At 34.6% G+C, this 24,644-nt stretch overlaps 1 protein-coding gene across 6 annotated transcripts in view; it reads right to left on the reverse strand.

Moving 5' to 3' along the window:
* Positions 1-24,644, reverse strand: part of LOC112682925 (collagen alpha-1(XVIII) chain-like) — a 420,302-nt gene that overhangs the window by 157,136 nt on the left and 238,522 nt on the right. For 4 of the 6 annotated variants that reach the window (XM_025553701.1, XM_025553700.1, XM_025553702.1 and 1 more), the window contains exon 5: positions 11,194-11,265. The exons of the other annotated variants lie outside the window; for them this stretch is intronic. In XM_025553701.1, coding sequence (XP_025409486.1) covers positions 11,194-11,265 — 72 coding nt within the window. The remainder of the gene's footprint in view (positions 1-11,193; positions 11,266-24,644) is intronic. 6 annotated transcript variants of the gene reach the window in all.

A 24,644-nucleotide genomic window follows, 5' to 3' on the forward strand; every position in this document is an offset into this window, starting at 1 on the left:
TTCGCGAGTCAGGTTGGTCCCGTTCTCGATGCGATTCACGCGATCAGCTGAATCGGAAAAATCGATTCGACCGACGGCCGCGATCACAACGGTACAACGATCCACAGGTACGCCGTCGTGATCCGTCGTGCACCATTACGCGATCAACTTCAGTTTTCACCGCCCATCAATCTTGCGCGCGCGAGCAGTAGATGATGATGGTGGTGGTGGGCACTTGCCCGTGTCCAATTAATAGCAGCGCCGCACGGACCCGTCGTCGTCGTTTAGTTCGTCGGTAAGCCCTCGCTGAAATGCGCGAGGAAAGGCTGTGACTTATATCCGCGGCCGCCGGTGAACGCGTGATCGCGCGGTCTCCGGAAACGTCACGTGTTCGAAACCGTTCCGTTCGTTCGTCGGTTCGCGGTGTCGCGGTCGGGTTGGCGAGCGAAGGGCGCGACGTGCATGCGAAAATCGGTTCCGGAGCGATCGCGACCGACGCGGTTCTCGCCGACCATGCGCGTCTCGGACGGACGACACCCGTTCGCGCGCAACTCTTTCGTGGCCAGCCGCGCGTCGGAACGACGGGATATCGAGTGTTCGCTCTGTGGAATCGCTTTCACAGCCTTCCCACCGCGGAGACGGTTTTTTAGAGCTCCGTCCACCCGATCGGTTCGCGAGTCATCGAGTCTTGCGTACCGTGACCGCGATAATAAATCATTTTTATTATCATTATTATTATTATTATTATTATTATTATTATTATTGATGATAAATAATACCCGCCGGATCTCGATCACTGCAGATACGCGTGTCCGTTAGTGGCTCTACGAGTATACGAAACCACCGGCGACGGAATACCGTTTACCGAATTCTTCGCGCAACGAATTTTTTTGTTCGCGGATCCATATTGTTTTGTTTGAAAAAAAAAACTAAAAAAATAAAATAAATTCGATTTTATGAGAAATTTTGGTTGTAGAATATTCGGGCAGCTTTTCTATTCACTAATTTCTTAATAACATAGCTTCGTCTGGGACATATTTTACTATTTTGATAAGAGCAATTACTATTTCGTTGGAAAGATCGCATAGCTGTCGTAAATTGTATTTTTATTTGTTAATCATACATTATTAATTTAAAAAGACCAAAAAAGTGATGGTAGAAATAGAATAAGATTTAGAATGATATGAGGACTGTTGGTGTGTGCGTAGGGGATGTAGAAAATCGATACGAGTGGAGGTTTAAGACAAAGATGGTCGACCACAAATAGTTGGAAGAAAGGCGGAGAAAAAAAAGATTATACGGTATTAATTTACATATATCTTAAATGGACATTATTGAAATCAACACATTAACCAGAATGAAATATTTCCTGAATAAAAAGTAAAAACATTTTTACACGCATCCCAGAGCCTAAATCTTTTTTTATCCTTAAAAAATACAATTTTTGAAAATTATTTTTTATAGTGTCTACAAAATAGTAATAAATACATACCCTCAATTTTTCAATAGAATCCGATTGATAGTTTGATCAGTTACTGAGTGAAAGGTATTTGAATTTTATACTTATATTTAGATTATTTAATAACTTGACGATATTATTATTATATACATTATGGTTTTACATTATTATTAGGTAAATTATATATTTTTATTTGCATATATTTTGTACATTAAAATATCTAGTGAAAGTGCTGTATTTCTTTTATTTTCTATTAAACGATTTTTTCAAACAATTATAAATATTGATAAATTGAGGTTTGACATGTTAAATATTAGGGAACAAAGATTGGCCATATTTATCATATAAAGTTTTATTGGAACAGTTTCAATAAGAAGATTTTTGAAATATATTAGTTTATATAATCCCATAAAACGAATTTCAAAGCCCTGAGTGATATAATTCAGTATGAAATTACGGTAATATTTTAAATCTTCATCACTGGATTATAATGATTATAAGACAATTTAAATGTTTGTAATTATAAAGATATGTTGTGACTATTTGCGTTTGCTCTTAAATACTTTTTAAGTATTCTAAATATTTTTTAAATTAATAATTTCTTACGTTTAACCCGCGCACAACTCTATTAAATGTTTCCAAAACGTGTTCTTTGCAAGACCGTCTGACATAAGTCGTACATTCTTGTAAGCAAAAGTGGAGGATTCTCTCGGGTAACGACATCATAAGAATTCCTCTGAGATGTATGTCTTACGAATTCATAAGGGTCTTGTGGTAAAAACAATTTTTTTTTTTTTCAAAATTCAAATTCAAAATGATGTTGTGTCTTAGCTGTAATGTGCGTCAAGGGAGGATATACGCTGTAAGCGATTTCTCAAAACGTTGTAATTTAAGGTTCCGTGGGTTTTCAGTCTACCTACACATTTTGCTGTTTTCCTAAATAACGCAGTTAACGTAAAATATTCGTGAGGATCATCTGCATGTGTTTACGTTCTCAAATGATAATCGGTTTTTGAATTCAAAAAACGAAGCAACTTATACGCATATGGATTTATAACAATAATGGATTTGTTTTCATTTACTTGTTTCCGAACACTCTTTCTCGACAAGCGTGTAACTCATCAACTGACGCACTTGTTCACCGCTCAAAAACATTATTTTTCGTTTCTTTATTTGCTTCGCTCAAACAACAGTGGTTTAAAATGTATGAAAATATATATTTAACTTGAGGTTCATATAGAATATTTACAACAGTTTTTTAAATCACTAACACATATGATATAACATTTTTTTAAGGTAAAGTTATTTTCAAAGTCTTTTTATGTATCAACGTCTATTTCTGGGACATAATTCTGTTAAAAAGTGTACAAAATGAGTTACTATAGAATTATTTAATTCTAAACACTCGATTGGAAATGGCAGATGGGTAGTAAGAAAAAAATCGTTTGACCGTTTTCCAAAATGATGATTTTGAGAATTTAATATAAATTTCGCACCGTCGTATCCTTGTTTATGAATGTGAATGCTCGCTCGGAGAATGTTTTCTGCGTCTGAAGATGAAATATTAAAATTCTCAATTCCTTTAAACGTGTCCTGTACAATGAGGAATCCATGTGTCTTCTCACACGAACGCGAAATGTACAATATATTTTATAGTAAGTATTCGTTCGTATCTCTATTTTTTTCGTCAAGTTTTCGAGTATTATGATGAAGACCATGACAACGGTATACTTTCGGTCACGATTGTTTGGATGACTGATGCTCGAGTCCTCCAATATCAATTCGGACACAGAATTACGTTGACAATCTGATGGACGAGATGCCAAACATATTTCTTCATTGCAGAAGCAACGAATCACGGTCACAATTAGTACATTTTTGATGTATAATATATATTTATACGTTTGACACGGTTGTATCGCACGAATATCGCGATCTCACCCATTACACCCTTTTGCCTTGGTATTACCATTTGTTCGATTATCAATCGGGACGCCCGATAGATTAACCTAACCAGTTTTCGGAGTTGGTGATGAACTCCAAAGCGCTCGTGGAGGGTGCGATGACCGTCGCGAGTGATGGCGGCACTTGTTTGCTTTTAGCCGTCTTCGTGGCCTTTTTACTTTTCTTGTTGTTGAAGCTTATGTGCCACAAACTGTCATTTGATAATTGGTTTTATTTATTTTTTTTTAATTGTTTTTCCTTTTATTGCTTATTTTTATAATTGATAATAATAGGGCATTATTATTATTATTAAAATTGCTCATTTAATTTAATAAATTAATATATATTTTAAATTAGTAATTTATTTTCTATTTAATAGATTTTTATTTTAACAGTGTTTATTATATTTAATTGTGTATGTGTTGTGCTCGTGATACGTTAGATAAATTATGTCGAGGGAAAGACTGAAAAATAAATAGTAATAATAATAATCTTCGAAGAAAATGTTTCAGTGCTTTTACAGAATATTTGCGTTTTGGAAATTCAACACTTTCAGGAAACCCTTTTTCCGCTCTCTGATCTCATCTTTACCGTCGAATTGTAAAAAATACAACTGTTATATTCAGTCGTGTATCATTCACGTGAGACGCCAAATTTATCCACTCCTACCGTTTTAAAGAAAAAAATAAATCGGTGATTTACGGGTGGGGAAAAAAACCGAAACGTTTATCATTGTTACTCGATGAACTTATCGTACGTGCACCGTATCCGTACAAAACTACGGGATTCTTTTACATAGAACACCCTGTAAACTATGTATGTTGTCTTGTTGTCCTTCACCGAAAATAACTATGTTTTACAAAAATCGCCAAAACTCCGTTGAGCTACATATGGTTTACGTACGACCACCCGTGTGATTACTAATTAACGAAGTTTCGACGGGACGTACGCAACGGGTGTACCAGAGAATGCTGTGAGATTTATTGACGTTATTTTTAGAAAAACTTGTGTAAACACTGCACGCACACATGGTACACTGTTCGAGGTGTTGTTTTAAATCGCATTTGTTACTCGTTGATTTTTTATTAACATATTGTGTGTACAGATAACTTTTTAAAAGTTTGTTTTTTTATTTAGTTTTGTAGTTCAATCATTTTATTGTTATAATTGCTACTTTCTTAAGTTTCGATACACGCGGTTGGTGCAAATGGAATAAAAATAGGTATCTATTCTGTGCCAACATTTCAGTCGAATTCTACTTATTCCTCTTCAACAGTGGCACCACTACTTTTTCAACACTTATTTTTATCGTGTACCTAAATATTTGATTATTAAAATTAATTAAATCTTCTTTTTTTTTTTTTTTTTATGGTACAAACGTGGCATCTACGCGGCGTTTTAAGTATTTACCTGATTAACTGTTGTAAACCCGAAAAATAACGATATAAGCATACGAGTATTGTGCGTTAAAAACGAAAAAAATCAACACCCATTTTTTGTGTGCTATAATTTTATCGTTGCTTTCAAATTGTTTCGATAACTGTTTAATTACAAGTACATGACAATGTAAATAACTAATAGGAATCAGTGTCGTATCGACCATTTTTTTTCTCACTCGATCAAAACAAAACCTCAGTCCACTTCCGAACAAATTTAAACGTATGAATTTGGTTTTCTACGCATTTGAGTAGGTGTTACATAATGACAATATTTACGATAAGCACAAAATAGTATAAAATAAGAAAGTCACTTTACTCAAGAACAAATTATATTGTGGTGAAAATTTATGTAGGAAATATTTTTTACGGATAGACATTGAAAATTGCAATAGGAAAACACAATAGACGACAAAGCGACATAAATTTGAGGAGTTTACAATGCCGTTATTTAATTGTTAATAATTATGTAGGCATTTTGATACAAATAGACGCTAAAGTTTGAAATGCATTTGAAAATAATGAACACGAATAAATCAAAACAAAGCAGCGAGACGTAAAACGGACTGGATGTATAGCAAGATATTATTATAATACCTAAGAGTGATAATAATATAAATAGTAATAATAATAATAGTGATATATTATAAAGAAGGTTATAAATTATAATATAATAAATGTAGTCATTTGATGTTGTTGATAGAATTGTGTAGAGTCGTTATTTATTTCATGCGCTTAGGTGGGCCATATGAAAATGTATAAATTATGGTGAGTAAATACATTTATTTATTTTTGGTATCGATTATAATATGTTTATGTGGCGAAAAAAAATCAATGGAACATAAATAATAATAATACATTGTAGAAAAACCACAAGTACGTTTGACATTCTAGTTTCATGAAAACAATATATGTATACATGTCATCTAAATTCAAATTTATAGTATAGTTATTGGAATTATTGGTACTTTATTTTTGTTTTTTTACTTATTTAAATATTTTTAAGCACGGGGGAGTTAACACTGTTTTGCAAAAATTACATTAAAAATTAGTTAAATAAAAACAAACATTTGTAAAATATAAACTGAAATTAATTTTGGGAAAATGCATAGTGTTATAGTTATTATTTCTTATAAAACTGTTAGTTTTAGGTACTAAAGATATTTCAATTTCAAAAATCATATATTTTCAATGGTATAGTGCTCGTTAACGTGTTTTGAAGATGTTTTTGTCAGCATGTTGTTGATGATGTTATTATTTCGTGATTCGTTTAAAAAGTGATTTGAGGTATTCAATTTGAAAAAATAACCAAATATACCACCTCGCCTTCACTATAGGTCGTTGTGTTTTATCGATAACAATAATAAACTCCGATTTATGGATTCCGAGTGTAGTTTGACATAAATAACGCAAAACCACTGAAACATGACCGGAAATAAGTCATTTATGCACGTTTAATTGGACGTTTAATAGTCTTTATCGGTGGGTGAGGGGTGGGGGAGGAGTCGAATATTGAAGAGCAAAAAAAAACATCATAATTGAAAATCTATAGTTGTCGAAGCCCGTACGGGGGTCCGCATTCCGTTCGTTATATCTCGCTTATTATTTGGACTTTTAATGAGACTTCTACACGTTAATAATTTTCAAGAATAAATTACTCGAGGACGCGCAATTAGAATGAAAGGAATATTACTTGGATGTGTACAATAAATTTACGGCTAAGTTTGACACGGTTAACATATACTATGAATAATTTCACACGACATTATGCGAGGCTTATAACTTTCGATGCAATTATCCGTTACAGGTCGTGCGACAAACGCATGAAAAGCAAAGGAAATATATGTATATACTCTTATTATGCATGTAATTTTTCGATCAAATTGTGTTTTGCGAGAATAAAATTCTAGAGATTGGTGGAAAATTATTTTTATTATATTATTATATCTACATAAAATTTTGAAAATATTTTTATAACTATAATTTTTTTTTTTTGTATACTTATGACCAAATCGTTGGTCTCCTGTTAATTTTTGGCTTGGCGAAAAAAATTCCCTGTCTGAAATATTAACCCAGTCCACCCCTGGTCAGGCGAGTGTATTGTAAATGGTAATAACAATAGTAAATAAAGCGAATGTTTCACATGAAATGTACTCGAACCGTACGAACAAACGGTTCAATGCCAGGGCGTGTAATCGCATTCGTGTATGTTCACTATTCAGATAGTACCAATAAGATTTATTTGGATGAGAATGCGATCGGACTAATTTGATGAGCAGACTGTAATGCATATGTCACCTAATAGGTTTCGATACGGTTGTAAGACATCAGAATATCGTCATGGGAATAATCGAATGGAATAATCGAATAATTCGATTATAAAAATAATCAAATGATTTTAATAATCAAAATAATGGTTAAAAAAAAAATACATAATTGCCAAGAATCATTGAATTAAGAAGTTGACTGTCCATCAGTATTGTATTATTATTTATTTTATTTTTAATAATTGATTTAATTCCCGTTATCACTAATCACTAAATATTTGAATTGAAAATGCTTTTCACTTTAACGCTTATAGATAATAATTTAATTATTTATACAACCAATTCAAGCAGTTAAATCGTGAATCATACGACTACTAGATTATTTTTATTTCAATTACTTACTGATCATTCGATTATTGAAATCATTCGATTATTCCCATCACTAATTTTAATCGACCAATGGTCGCCACTTGATGTTTACGCGAGGGAAGTGAAAAATCTGATACAAACGAAAAAAAAACCGTTTTTGTTTAGAAAAATACATTAGTGATTCGGTATTTGCGCTATTCTTGAGAACCCTAAAAAATTCGATTTTAATGATACCAAATATTAAATATTAGAAATTTTCTAATTGTACTTCAAACAAGTCGTAATTCCTTAGTCAAGGTGACCTCTTTAATAATTCATTCGATGATGTTATCATCGTTCAAAAATTTATTGGAATTGTCAGAAATCGCTATTTTTCAAATACAAATACGAATTTCTGAAAAAATCAGATTACGTGAAATTGTTCCAGCTATAGTCATTGGATTGTGGTCTGTACTCGGAAAATCAAATACCATACGAAATACCTGGATTTATATAATAATATCTAACTGTTGGAATATTATGTATCGAATCTATTATTCGGCTATGTTAACATAATATTGTAAGCCGACAAGTGCGTAACATAATTATTACGCCACGCGCAATCCAGACAAATATTTAGTCGACGGGGCGCGCTGGAACTATTTATTAAAAGTACCTAACTCGTCGAAATTAAACCTTAAACCCCGAGTGCAATGCGGAGTTTTGGATTGGTGATCACTGATCACCATGGATTAGTGCATTTTTTAACTAGTTAACTAGGCGACACAAATGTCGCCCAGAGATTATAATCTGTCGACAGTATTTTAAAAGATTGACCGAAATAAGGCGAAACAAACGTGTAATACTATAATCGTACTATAGTATTATATATTGATTATTTTGAGAAAAACATTTTTTTGTCGCTCAGTGAAAATTCCTTATAAAATGCACTACCATAGATTTTTAGCAGTGGCTTTACGTTTTCCGTTCACTCTGACCCTTGCAATAAAATATACAGACTGTTTACTTTTGGGATCGAGTGAGAATCACAAAATAAAAGTATAATCGTACTCGTATGATAAATATTCTGGTATATTGATCCGAACATCTTGTATTGGTTCGGTTTTAGAAAATGTATTATTTTGAAATTTACAAGAAAATATTCATAGAATCAATATTTCAAAAACTTGTATTTTATTTTAACAATTCGTTGAGAATGACATAATTTTAATTAATATATTTTTAAAGAATCAACATAATATAGTACCTAAAAGGATGTGTTTTAATACACTTAACTAAATTTTAATCTAATTTAAGTATTATGAATAATAAATTGCTTGGAAAATATCATTAAGAGACGATATTTTAGATCTTCAAAACACTCAAAGCTATTAACAGCCGCCGTTAATAATTTTATGAAGAATTTCCGCCACAGAACACGATAATTTTATAAACACATTAAGGACTATTAATTACCCTCAAACTTGTTGTGTTGTTTTATTACTCATTTTTCAAATCTGTGTAAAAAAACTGGGGTATTTTTACTTTTCTATCGAGACGACAAAATGTTCATTATATGGTATACATGAAGTGGTAAAGCCAAAATAATGACATAATATTTAAATAAATAATATAACACTGCAGTTTTGCAAGTGATTAGCTAATGGATTTGTAAGTTTATGTAAATTAGTCATGGATACGCTGCAGTTCGAATGTGCGAGCACGTAATCGAAAATATTTATTATTCGGGGATTGAATTTAATCACACATTTTACATGGACAAAAATAAAACAATACATTTTTTTAAGTGTAGGAGATAATTATTGCAATTTTAATCATTTATTCTTTTAAACGAAATTGTTGATTAAATCCTCGAAACAAGCAGCAGTTAATTCGTCAACAAATATATCACCTCCGCCGATCGACACTGAACATTTTCTCTGATGTTTATTAATAATTCTTGTAAATTATGAAAGAGTAGATTATTTTCATTAATTTCATAGGTACCTCCATTTTACGACTTATGAATATCTACACAAATCGTCTAAGGCAGATCTTGTCAAATGCGTTTATGACTCGAGCGTCCGGCACACAGTATATGCTTACAAATAATAGATGATGGTATAAAGAGGGAGGAATAAAGAAAAATATGTCAACTCGTAATAATGGTATAAGGCAAGAATCGTCGCCGTTCGGACACCTAACAATTTGGTAAAACATGAGATTAATTATTTTAACGCATAATGTGTAGCTCATTCAACGCTAGACAAACTTCATCGTATCGGTTGTAAGGATGTTGATAAAGGTGAACAGAGTAAGGGCTAAGGAAACCATAATAGTGATTTTTTTATGTTGGACTGGACCATTCGCGTTCGACTACAACACGTCAAAGGTCCTGCGTGATAATATAAATATCGTTTCACTTCGTTATGCATAACGATCGTGTTGCAAACAATAAGAGATACCTGTGTTATAAGTGTGTGTACGCGGTCGAAAGTCAGTTGTTTACAGGCAGGACCACCCAGGTGGTTAAAAATCAATCGTTCGTCTTCGGAGTTTAAGACGAATATACGCAACTGAATATGATTTATACATATATACAATTCAGATCTACTCACTCATTGTTACATCTTTAAAACGAAAAACGTATGAACATATAATTTGGTATACGTAGTGGTTCCTAAAATATTCTAACTGTGTGATTTGTCAAAAACCGCATTTTTAAGAGCCGTAATCATTTTCGCCTGGATGTATAAAATGTTCACTTTTTGGTTACCAAACAAGTATTTTATTTTGGTTAGTTTATTGATTAAAATAATTACCGATTAGGGTATATGTAAATTAGTACAGAATAAATTAATAAAAATTAATACCAACGAAATACATGATGATAGTACCCTTATTTTAATGTAAAAATGTTAGAATTAGAAGTATTACTTACTTTAATCAAAAAATAGTAGAATATATCTTTGCCATGTCTGGGTAAATCAAACTAGTATTGTTATTATACTCTTTTTTATTTTAACGTCAACATTCAGTTTTATGTTTGTAAGTCGATGACATTTTGAGGTGAACGTATTGGTATATTATACGACGAATTTAGTAGGTTTTCGTCGGACACATAATTGACGACGATGGGTCCGACATAAAATGTGGACGTTTCACTTACCAATCCCTCGGTTTTCACTCTGATTTTAGAAATGTTAACTAAAACGTAGAAACTTGACTGGGTAAAAATATTAATTGTTTTTCATTTATCTTCGAGGAAGCGTGAATTGAGTTTTATAGATTCGACCTCTCCCGTTCCCGAATTAAACAAAAACGAAAGTCGATTGGGAGATATTTATATCAATACGGCAGTTATGGCAAACGTTCAAAGAATTATGAGTACTAATTCGTAATAATAATACGCACTGGACCAGCATTGATTTGTGCATTTTACGAATACGTAAAAAATCAATATAACACGTATCTTTCAAAGAACAACACCCAATATGGTTGTCCGTCCCCTCATACCTCGACAATGCACATATTATTTGACAGGGATACGTCATCTGAAACGTTAGTAATCGCATATACATAGACGCGTGTTGCAAATGCAGATCGTAGAACATCGCTTTAAACTCGAAACCATTAAAACGTCTGTAGTCCCGATCGAGTCTCGGGGAAATGGCGGTTCCGAGCTCGGGCCGACCGTTTAGCAGTTGTCGCGAAACCAATCGTGGACTGCGTTGAACACTTAGTACGAGACGTGACTTACCTGCAACGTTCCCGTGCACTGGATGTCGGCGTAATTCGGCGACGCGTAGATTTTCATCTCTTGTATGGCCCCCTTAAACGACAGAATAAAAACGCATGTAAAAAGCTTGTTCATCGTTGCTTACCGGCGGGTGTGACGGCGCGCGGCGACGGTTTTTCCGTGAGGCGTAACGACAACGGCGGTGGAGGTTTCCGCTACGAGGTCTCGGCGGGAAGGTCGGATCGCGATACTATCGATGGCGCGATCGTGCAACGCGACTCGGTCTCACCGTTGCCGGTTGTCGATCGTTCGAATGCGTCGCCACTTTTACAGCCGGTCGTATATTGATTGTTACGCGGTGGATGTCACCATGAAGTCGTCCGTCGATCGTCACCACTTAACTAGCCGTCAACCGGTCACCGCGCACCCTGTGCGGAACATCGCAACGCGCACGTTATACCGTGGTTCGGTTCGTCGGACGAGTGACGAGGACCGCGGTAACGCGCGCGCGACCGCTGTCCGACGGACCCGCTGCTGTTCTGACGCGCTGCTGCTTCCACGTGGCGTATAGCGAGGACGTTGCGGGGGCTCGGGGATCCTCGGGAGTTCCTAAAATAACGGGATGTTGGACGCGCGAGGTAGCCCGTGACCCGCGACCAACTCCAAAGATCGCAGTCGTTTGTGCGGGTCAGTGGCGTAGCAAGGGAATGGTAAACAGTGCCTAAACCAGGGGCGCGAATCGCGAAGAATCGCAAAACTGTGCAAAAGTCGTATTTTTATCTAACAATCAAATCGAAATGTTTCCATTATAATTTTTGAAATACGTAGACATTGTACACTACGTATGAATTCAATTATAAAATTATTAAAACACCGAAAGGGCATTTAAATAAAAAAAAATTCATATGAAGAAATTATCAATGAATTTTCCAGTTATAAAGCAAGAAATATTTAAAATTAACACTGTAATAATAACTTAAAATCCAAATTGTATACTTCAAGAAATTAGTAAAATCAAAGGTTAAAAAGATATCATAATGTCAAATTTTAATTGGTTAATAAGCGTTTTCTTCCAAGTTTGCCGGGGGCGCTGGCGAGTCTTCCTACGCCACTGGCGCGGTTTCACGAACACAACAACCGTTGTACGGACACGTTTCTAGCGTGCGAGTGAAAGAAATCGTACGAAAACGTTATGGCGCCGGAAACGAGTTGCGAAGAAACACGGCGGTAACGCGTGAACGCATTTCCAACAAACGCCGTCGTTGTACGGTTTGCCGTTTCGTGTTGACGCGCGCATCGCTTTCACAGGTACGCGTGCGACGGAGCGAATGCACTCACGGGGCGAATCTCGGCGAAAACCAGTTTGAACCGCATTTCGTTTTTGTAATCGCATCTAACCGCGCGTGTGGTGTCCGGTATCTGATTAATCGGTTGTTTTAATCGTTTCGGAAACTTGACGGAAAATATGTTGGGTATCAGCACCGAAAAATATAAAAAATTTCACTGTTTCTGGGTACAGTCCAAACGAAACACGTACGTTTCTCTTCGGCAGCCCGTTCGCGCAAAATTTATCCGGTCGTATTGGTAATAAAGTATTATGTTTTCCGCTCGAATAATAATCGACTATGCAATTTTATTTCAATCATAGTCAATAGTAGAACTTTTTTTTTCAAAACAATCAATCAAAATGATCATAATAAAATAATAATAAAGAGGTTTTTTCTACTAATATTCATTGTAATTAAATGCAAATATTTGCGCATATTCGTAACACGTTAATTTTTTGTTTTTATAATTATAAAAACAACTTTATTTTACGTTACGGACAGACGACTTTAAAATATATGAATTAAACCAAGTCGTTAACATGTAAATTGTATACACCCATAAATTCGGTGCAAATGAGCTGTACCCAAAATGAATTTATTTTTAATTTTTTTTTGTGCATTCAGGTTACACACAAAATTATGTAACCATGGAATCGCACTTAAGGGTTGTTAAGTGTTATATTTTCAATTATTGCGTTGAATATTCCCACTGAATAATAAACCAAAGATTCAACATGATATATTCGTCGGTTGTGCTCTTAAATCCAAACATGACCCACATGATGTAAAATTAAAATTACCTTTGTAATCCTTCTCTGTTCTCATTTCCTTCCTCACCTATAAATACATGTAAATTCTGATTTTTTGAAATTGCATATTACAATTACTCGTATTTTTTTTTTAAAGTATAAAATAAAATAAAATATGTGGAATAAAATGAGACTAGATAGTAAAATATTAGACGCATCGTAAGTTTTGATAAAACAACAGCCGTTATGTGACACGGTACATTCGTATTAGATTTATTTTATAACCAAACGAATTCGTTAATATGTAATATGTATTATATTTTCATTTAACATGTGCTACGCTGCAATATAATTCCTAATTAAAAATGCCAACAAAATATAACAAATTCAAACGACTGCCGTACACATATAATAAAAACAGTACGCGTGACATAACACAATAACGTTTATGGATATTTGTTTTGGTGACATCATAATAGTACGATGAAAACTCTCATAAAAAACATTTATATTTATTTTCGTTGGCTCGAACCCTGAGTCGAATATCAAATCATCGAATAGATGATGGTAAAGAGCTTTTCGCGGAAACGTAAAGTAATGAATAAAATGTGTTCATATTCAGTAGGTTTAGTCTTGTGAAAATCAAAGTGAAAATTTATAAAAATTAATATGGCACCCGCAGTCACAAGGATGCATAGTGTCCAATTAGACAGAATTCAACAACTGCAATAGCGTCTCCTTCAGTCCTATATAATATATTGCGCCATTACATTATAGTTACAAAGATAATATTGGAGTTGTGTTTTTGCACACATTTTATTTGACTGAAACATTTTGGTTTCATCATCGCGAAACCTTTTGAAAGTCGAATATTAGATATTATACGTTACCTAGTATTTTTTCTTTTACGTGTGTACCAATAATCGTGAATTCGATAACCAATTAATTTACGTTAGAGAAAAGAGATCGGATCATGAATGAACGGCACAGCGATCAAAAATTAAAATGTTTCTATTGTTGAGTGTTTTTTTTTCTAATGTAAATATTTCTGTATCGCACACGTTCATTTTATGTACACATTTATGTGCTATCGACTTCTACCAACCCCACGTGGGTATATTCTTATAATTTATGATGATACGAAATTGCCTTTTGATGCGTAAAGTACATTATTAACATAAACTCGGATGTTTTAATGTAATAAACGGGTTCTGTAAAACGTTCATAAAACCGTTGAAACCGTCGTTGGTTCATACATAACGCGCGCATCGATGTACTAATTATTATAATGTTATTATCGGGTAATTTTTTTTTTTTTTTTTTTGCTTCCGTTGAAGGTTGTTTATCATTTTAGTCGATACGCATGTGCTTCAAAAACATAATAACGATGAAAAATGATACGCTCAAGATACACTCGAACCACAGCAGTTCAACCGGTACAGGGAACAAAATGAACAATCTCTCACGAGTTTTACGTAAAATGCCTCAAAAACATTCAAATCAATGCGATTATTTGCGAAACAGTCAAACAATACGCAGTGGATAAATTCAACAATAACAATAATAATAAAACGAAACGATTATCAGAGTTGAGCCATATACTCGTATACGTGTAAAAACGAGTAAATGTTGTAGTTATGCAAACTCGATTAAAACCAATTTCGACATGCGCAGTCAGTGCGTGGAAACAAATAAGACGTTGAAATCCATCACGTCCAATCGGAAAATATACCGGCTACTTACTATAAAATCATCCGCTCAAAAATAATTAAATGCACACACGAAACCATGGATGGTATCAGTGCTTCAATATTTTTACAGTATTCGAGCAGAAACGTGGACTACTCCACAAAATCTGTCACGGGGAAGCAGTCAATATTCTCTTAACTCTTATCTCATTATTATTATCTTGTCATATTAATGTATAGTATTTCGTTCAACGTATTAGTAAACAATGTTTGGAGCGGCAAACTAAATTGTAAAAAAAAAAACTGTTTAGCAGTTTTCATACTAATTTAGTGTTTTATACATACCGAACACGTATAGTATACACACGCGTCAGAATTCGGCAATCGTTCTTTTTTTTCCGCCGTGATTAGGAAAAATATTATTCAAAAATAATTTAAGCCCGTTTAAATCGCAAATGAAAATCAAAACTGTGTTTTTCACGAGTCACTCGTTTTACATGAGATTAAATATCAAATAAAAGAGGATCCAGTTGATAGTTCGTTTCCCTAAGCCCACCAAGCGCTCGTTTAGTTTTTCCTCATTTTATTTTTCTCTTCCCCCCACCCGATATTTCATCATACGTACTTGGGCCGTTTCCGTTGAGGGATGTTTAACTTTTTTGCTCAGCCAATTCCTTAAAAGTGGACGCACGTGCACGGTGACGGGGGCGGAAGGACGACGGGTGTCGTTTGTCACCTGGATCGTGTTTTCAAAGTGACGGATTCCTGCGCGCGTTTTATTTATTTTCTCTTTTCATGGCATCCGTTCGCGATATGACGACGCACAGGTGGAACACGAGAACGTATTTATCTTATATATATATTTATGTCACGGCATTGTCGTGCGAATTCGTATCATTCGGAAAAAAACAAGGCAAATGCGTCGTCGTATGCACAAAACGCGCGTGTATATTGGTGCTGCAATCAAATCGTAGCTCTTCCTTTCTTTTTATTTTATGTATATATATATATATATATATATATATATATATATATTTTTACTTTATTACTATCGTTGTTTCGAAATCAAATAAACGAGTGCTACCATATGTTGCGTGTACACGTCCAAAGTCTTTCGGTATAATAAAGTACGAGCAGATCCGAAGCGCTTGTAGGTATATGTGTACGTTTGAATTGTAAAAATACGACTGTAAAATATCGCGTAACATTTTACACGGACGACTTTTATCGGTCGTTACTGTTCCGCGTGGACGGGTTACGCCATTCAGCGCTTGTACCGCACGACGCTTGTAACACGGCAATAGGTCATACGTGCGTGTACGGCGGACGTTCGACGTCTACATTTTAAGGTATTCATTTCTTTTAAAAGTTTTTGTTCGTTTCGACGAACACGTTTTAAATGAATGTCTATATAATATACGATTTTATATCGAACAATTAATTCGTTTCCTTTTTTCGACAAGTTTAGTCACAATTCTTTGTGCGACAATGAAACCGTCAAAAACGTATACAGCGCATACGTGTGTACATGCGTATATATTAATCGCACATCCGAATGGATATTTATGTACTTTTATGTAAATATTTTCTTTTTGAAACAGTTGTAATTATTCGGTATACACCGTGCAGCGGCCATAACTGAAGCTGAAACGGAATATATGATGTGCATTATTGTTCCGTAATATCATGTGACGAGTGTATACGAGTAAATATTACTGTAAAAGCAAAGCGTTTACACGTCAACATTTAAGTTTCGACAAAATGTCCGATTAATATTTAGTTTTATTATTATTTTTTACGGTCTATGTATGGAAACGTTTAAAAATGAAACTAAACTATAAAAAAAAAAAAAAAAAGGATGACTACGTAAACACCAATAATATGCATGGACGAAAGCGAATGTCATACCAGAATACGATTCGTGGCATACGAATGACGAATACGTTCGTCTCGTCGGTCATCAAAACCGCACACTTACCGTTCATAGCTGCACATTTTACATTGTTCAATACTACACACACTTATTCTATTGTTAAAAAGGGAAATTTGGAAGGTCGATAGTTCAAAACCGCACACATTTGATTAACAGTTCTTTCTCCCTACATGCTTTGCATATATGGTTCACGTTGCTGTTTCGTATGATTCTCACTCATAATCGTTTTTTTTATCCTGTGACTTATTTGGGATGATGTTGCATGGCAAATCGGGGGATATTTTTGTTTTAAACTGTCCGAGTAAGTGACTCCACCCGGTTTCGAGGTGCACTCATGTTATTTTAGATAAATGTATACATTATTGATATATATATATGAATGTGTGCTGTATTGATCGGTTTAATTTGGCAGACATATGTGGGATTAAGATATAAAAGTGTGTGTTTATGAAAGATGCCTGTTCATCTATACGTAAAGATAAGTACCGAGCGAAGGTGTGTACAGTTTCAAATGGCGGATCGCATCCCGTGATGTTCCCGACAAACAGACGGAAAACGCGTGTCCCCGCCGCTCGTTATCGACTGAAATCTTATTGCCCTAACCTATTTATGCAGACGCAAGGGAGAAACGAAAAAAAAAAACCGTGGGCTACTGAAATGAGTGTAATAAATACGTGTATCGAAAACAGTCGACATATCTACGGTCGGCCCGAATAAACAAACATAAACCGAGACACAATGCAATTTCACGACTCGTTTCTCGATGATGGAAGTAAATACGTTGCGACACGATCAAGTTTCTTCGCCTTCCCCTACGCAGCTAAAATAATCATATCCGCGGGTCGACCCAACGGTCAACGGATTTCCGACCACCACAGTTCAATGATACCGCGACCCAGAAACGACGTCGCCGCGGGAACGGATCGATACAAACGATCGCCGACAGCGGTGGACCTACCGATGTGGTGCGAACCACGAACGTGTCGGCGACTACTGCAACAATAACAGCGCGCGATCCGCTGGCGTTGTTTTGTCTACGGAATGAGCCGACTCATGGTTTGGGCAGGACAAAGGAGACCGCAGTAACAGCGGCACAATGCGTCTGAATCTTTTTATGTGCAACGTGGTCGACGGGTGTGCGACAGACTCGCGGGTCTTGTACCTACCATGCAGCTGCGTAGTATAACGATTATTCTAAAATCGACTTGGTTCGATACATTATCGGTTCCAGCACCGATTCCGATGACGTGTAACAACATACAATTATAATAACGATGATTGTAATTTTTCGGAATACCATAATGATCTCAACAGCTCCAACGATTACCGTCATTCCGTCCGACGATGATATCATGTCGTATAACGTGCATCGATACAGATCACGTATTAGTTTAAGATGTCATATCGACGCGTTGCAACGTAAATCACCCTAAAGCCGAGTCGACGCGGAACATTTCATGATACGGAAAATGTGCTCGACCAATTTAATAAGTAGTTCGCGGTGTACGTTACGAACGTTTGTCCGATGTTTTATTGCGATACGAGTGATTTAAGTAGAAAACGCCATCGTATTGTGTTAAAACACCGGTAGCGCCTACGCGTATACAGTCACAAGACGTCGCTGCGATCAAACGACATTGTTTCATCAGTCGAAAAATATTAATAGTGGTTCATGTGCGTATTGCACACGTGTTCCGAATCCATGCCGTCCGTGTTTACAGGCGACCGGTAATAGGTAAAATATTATGTTTTGCGAAATTTGTAACGTAGAAAGATAATATTATAAAATTACAATATTCAGGTGAGGATGGTGTAACGAATCCCTGATTGATTTCTGAAGAAACGCGGTATAGCCGAAGGTGGTGTTAAAACAGGCGATGAGTGTTTAAAACGATGTACGACTGTCAGTAGAGTTATGCGCAACGACGTAGGTACACCATAGTACCGGAACGCTTCATAGATAGGTTCATAATATTTGAAACGTAAAGTACGATCCGCGTTTTTTTTTGAAACGTTACAATAATATTCCGACTGTCGTTGCTTATGCGTATTCACTTGATATCTAATAACGTTGTTACGTGTACGATTAATCCAAGTCGGAGGCAGAAGCGAATGTATTTCCGTAACAAAGCGCATATTTCGCGTTTTAATAATATAATGCGGACGAATTATGAGTGTTTCCTTTTACCCGCATCGACGACTTCCTTTACCATTTTTGCCATATGTCGCCCGTTACATTATCACCTCGTCGAGTCGTATAGAATAATACGACGATAACTCTCGTAGGACTACGAGATCCGTCGCACCTTTCGGTGGCAGGACTAAACTTAATAATATGCGTATACTTACGTAGCATCTCGGTACTCGCAATAATATAAGTTATGTGCTCCTTTTTTATTATTATTACTGTTCTGTTATTATTAAATTCAGGCAAAAAATACACGTTTCAGCATCATCATTCAAAATGTACTTGTTCATTTTGCGACTAACACTGCTCATCGCACGTCAAAGCAGGAAATCGTACGCCTATCGGTATTCGAGTAGATACCGAAGAAGAGAACCTAAAGACGATCAACGTATACTATAGTCAATCGGTGATCATATAGTCGACTAAACAATATAATGTCCGGACGTTTGAAAAAGCATTCAATATGTGTTTGCAATTTTGATTTAGATTAGTTCCGGAAATTTTAACAACAATCAATTGATGTGTATTAACAAGTACGTTCGTAAACAGCCATACGTGGCCACAAAGAAAATACGCAATATGGGCTCATTTATTCGGTGCGACTACGGTAACCACGGTAATACTGTTTCTAATTTATTGTTACGAGTGCTAATATTCACTCTATTACGAGCTGTGATCGATTAAAAACCGTTAATTTTCCTGCGATTTTTTTAGTATCAACCGTATTTTTCGGATTTACATTTTTTCCCAAACGATGTACTCCTACGTTAGTGGTTACTGCATCCAACGCCCCACGACATTCGAGTTATCGGATCCAACGAACGCGACGCCGGCGCTTGGGTAAGTAATTGTATTCGCTGATCTATCCGATCACATCATCTCGATTGCAAATCACACATTCGACGTTCATTTGACTTGCGCATTAACCGTTTCGTGTTCTCTTGCGTGTTTTCGCAGAAATCAGACGACCGCGTACGGTTTGTACGGCATCTCTTGCTGTTGGCCGTGTCCATACTACCGTCGGTGCCACTTTGGTGGCCCGATGGATATGGACATCGGAGAAGACGTCTTCAAGGCGATGGATATGGACATCGGATAAAATGTCTCCGAGGCAATGGATGTGGACATCGGCGACATCTCTGAGCCGATGGAGGTCGACGAGAATTAAGGTTGCAATGGTTGGACCGCACAGTAGGAAGTCGACGAGGACAATAGTTTGGAAACTATGGAGGTTGATAGGACGATACGGAGGACAGTTCCGACATGAACGACGAAGAAGAATCAACGACGGGATTGAAAAGATCGGCCGATATGGATTTAGATGACGGAACCGACTGAAGGATGGAATGGAAATTATATTCATGGTGGGAGTATGGAAATCTGCTGAGGAACAGTGAACGGTTGTAGAGTGTGCGTGGAGTGAGGTTGGCTCGGAAATGGGCGTGGCTAAGGTTAAACTTTGCAAGACTGGGACTTGGTTCAGGACTTGAAGAAGATACGGCTAAAAGGCCGAACCAAACTTGACTTTTGATTGAATGCTGTGTCGAAGATGCGGCAATCTTTTGATTTCTAATTTAGCACTTTTTTGTTTATTTTTTTAATTTGTTTTAATAATATGTTCTACCAATAAAATATATGTTTCAAACTATGAGACTAAAAATAATGCACCATATCTTCATTTTTTTTTTTAACATTTATGTTTTTGAACCTAATCGTATTTTTTGGAGTCTTGAAATGTAAGATGATATGCATGAAAATAACAAATGGGAGTTCAAGAATGGAAATAATTAGCACAGGATTGAGTGAAATGGAGAGATTTAGTGTGGGGGTAGTGCCGTACTTAGACATTTTGTGCTCTTCTGTGGGGCCTACCCATGAAAAATATTGGAGATAGATCCTTATGAACCTTTTAGATATTCTAAAATCAATGCTATTTTTGTGTAGTAGGCACGCCACCGCACGCCGCACGCGATAACATGATATGCCGTATTATTATAAATAATTTATGTATATAGACTTTATCATAACAAATTTGGGAACTAATATTAGGTATATTATATAATATTCTGGCTCAATGATAGATATATTGCTATAAATACATTAATAATATAAATTAAATACATTAACATTAATTTATGATACTGTTATTAAAAATAAAAATAAATAATAATTTCAAAATAATTTTAAAATTTATTAATTCACAAGTGAGCAAATTTCCGACTACAAAATTTTGGCACTCCTAAAAAAACTGGCGCCCGGGGTAGTTGTAGCCAGTACCTCCCCCCTCCTAAATGCGGCCCTGTCTCTGAAATGTGTTTACCAAACCGTCGAATTCTTATATAATGTCCGACTCTCTCACCTTCTTCTTCGGAGATGATTGCGTCGTAGAAACCACTGTATAATAATCAGATCGATCTGATTGTATCTTCTTGAACCGTAATACCGATGTGCATGGTAGAAATCGTGACGAATTTTTATAGGTACTTCGAGGGACTGAATAAAAATCTTCCATAATATAATAACGCAGTAAATGTGGATGCATCTCTATGGAACGAACATTTACACAACGAAATGGAATTATGTTTAACAGAATGATAAGTTATGAAAACGAATAAATTATTATTGTCTACACACGAGTAAAATTGTTTATGACGATCGATAAGGGTTTAAAAATATAATACGTATATAAAATAAAAAATTTCTCGAATTTGAAAATTTCTTCGTATTTACGTCATCGAATGATGAGTTCTACTCGATTTCATCTGTTGCACGTGAGCACTATAAGCCGAAATACCGGCTGTAGCCATTTGCGCCCCCAGGAATGTAGAAAGATGCGCCCGAAAGATAAGGTACTACCTACCGATTTATAGCCCATATGTGCCTATTTCGCATACAATGTTGCCATTGTGATTTATAATATAGATTATTTTTATCTTGATAAATACTTAAATTAAGTAGATAAGTATAATACCTATACTATTATAGTACTTTAATAATAATTGTCTAAATAATATAGTTTAAATTTTATAATTTTTTCAGCATTTTGGGTTTAAAAAAATTAGTCAATATGACAATAGCGAGTAACTCGATTATGCCCATCACTAAGTACAATAGTCTTAACTTAATAAGGTTAATAAATAGTATGGCTTGTATTCTAGAATATAATTTGCCAACATTGCACGGGTTTAACATATTTTTATTAAAAATATTTCGGGCGCAAATGAGTTATAAAAAAGGTGTGATGCGCGCAAATGATTTTCACCAGAAATACCAAACCCCTAATTAATTGGACTTCCACGGTGATGCTTCTTAATACCATTGAAATGTATATAAAACCTCTGACTCCTATATGAATACTATACTGTACATGACCAAATCTCGTGCATCGATTACATGATATTTTATGAATCACCCCTAAAAAATATTATGTTGTGCTAGCTAATTCGAAATCTACACGATAATAATAAAAATATATAAAATCACTATTCAATGAATGGATATCATAAAGTTTGCTAATAAATACATGTAATATATATATTGTGAATGTATACATTATAATTTTAGATTAGTATACTAGAGTTTTTAAATATTTTTATCACATCTGTTTACAACGATTTTTTTTTATGTACTCTACTAAGTTTGTATACAATTTAACAAGTCGATTGGTTTTGTTTAACGATGAATATGTCTAGTTTTGGATCGTCGAAAAATAATTCTTTACGAATATTGCATTGAAAAAACTTCATTACAATCTTATAAAATGATAATAATAAAAACATGTCACGCGTGTCAGGTGCATAACCAGACAAAACACGATACAACAATAGTTAATGAGATTTTGCAATATTTGTAATAAAATTCCATTTTATAAAGTAAACAATTCCATGTGAACTTTCGAAACTTCGTTGAGTTTACGCGTTGGACAGTTTAATTGGATACAAATTTGAACCCTAACACGAAATGTTGTACCCGTTTCGATGGAACCGAATAAGGAGTTCGTTTTTCGCCAAATCTGTACAAGTAAAATTTCGCTGTAATAGGAAATACGTTCCATAGTTTAGTATATATCATATAATACCTTAAGGTTTCGAAAGTAAATTAATCTTAAACTTAAACTTAAAATTAAAACTGTCCATCTGTTCTTATTTTTAAAAATATGTGTGCATACAATTAATTATTTTACCCATATGAAAGTTATAGAAATAATAAACGATTTGATAAGAAATAATAAAAAAAAAAAAAAAAATAGGAAACACATAATAAAATTAATTTTTTATTAAATAATAGCCAACAAGAGGTTAGATTAGGTTAGGAAAAAAATAATGCAAGTAATAAGAGATGGCTGGACAAAAGTTTTCTGAAAACGAAAAACTTCAGCTTTTAACTCTTATAATAACAGAGGACAGTTATAAAATGCGTGGTAAAACGTTATAGTTAAACGTACAACTATAATGTTTTAGCAACAAAAAAAAAAAAAAACAAACATTTCTTTAAATATAAATATGAACTTTTCTTTCACCCAACACTAAATAGCCATACAACATATTTTCATGTGTATGTAGCTTACAAAAGTTTGTTTTCTCCGTTTACCATTTTGATTATAGCCAAGAGATCTATAGATATATTATAATATATCGCTTCATTGCATGTTAGCATTCGAATGACGCGTTTAAATACAAAATATTATCTAGAGTTCAATTAAATTTATGTGCCCAAACGGATTAAAAAAAATAATAATAATAACAATTATAATAATACTAATGAAGGTCCGTTTACACATTGCACATTGCTTAATATTGAATACGTATTCCGTACAGTTCACAAGATGAGACTGGATAATAATCATTTTTAATAAAGACTTTAAAAAAGAAAAAAACAACAATATCACAACGAAACGAAACATTAAAATAATATATATATACGAAATAATACATGGTAAACATTGCGTGTTTTGACCGAAAAGTATTTTCTCTTAACGTGCAGAAGACAGACGTTCAAACATCGCACGGCTTATACGGAATAAAACCACAACAAATATTATATTAAATTTTATATTATTAAATATAATATTGCGTAGATTATAAATATTTTTTACGTGATGAATGAATATATCAAAAACGATGACAAATCGATTTGCACGACCTGCTCAAATGTTACACGCAGTCGTGTAAAATCGAAATAAAATATTACACATAAATTAAGTAATATTATTAAAGTAGCCTTAGCGATGAAAACGGAAATTCAGTCTTCACTCAACAAAACGCCTGAAGCCAGTGCGCCGTGGTGTTCGAAAACATTTAAAAACGATTTTTAGTTCAAACATCTTATCGATAGCATAATTATAAATAAAAAAAATATTGGCGATAGCTAAAATTTTAACAATTCATTAAAATCATGATGTTGTTAATAAAATGTTGAAAATGTTTAAATGACTTATTTTATAGACAAATATGAATAAAACCGTCATGATTACAATTCTACTTAAAGCATAAAGACTTCAGACTCAATGACTTCAGTAGTGTATTGTTGTTTTGGTCCCCTTAGATGTTCAATGTGTCAGAATAGAGAACTGAATACTGATTAGTA

This window comes from Sipha flava, unplaced genomic scaffold, assembly GCF_003268045.1.
Source record: "Sipha flava isolate LNK unplaced genomic scaffold, YSA_version1 215_pilon_pilon, whole genome shotgun sequence".
NCBI classification, from domain to species: Eukaryota; Metazoa; Arthropoda; class Insecta; order Hemiptera; family Aphididae; genus Sipha; species Sipha flava.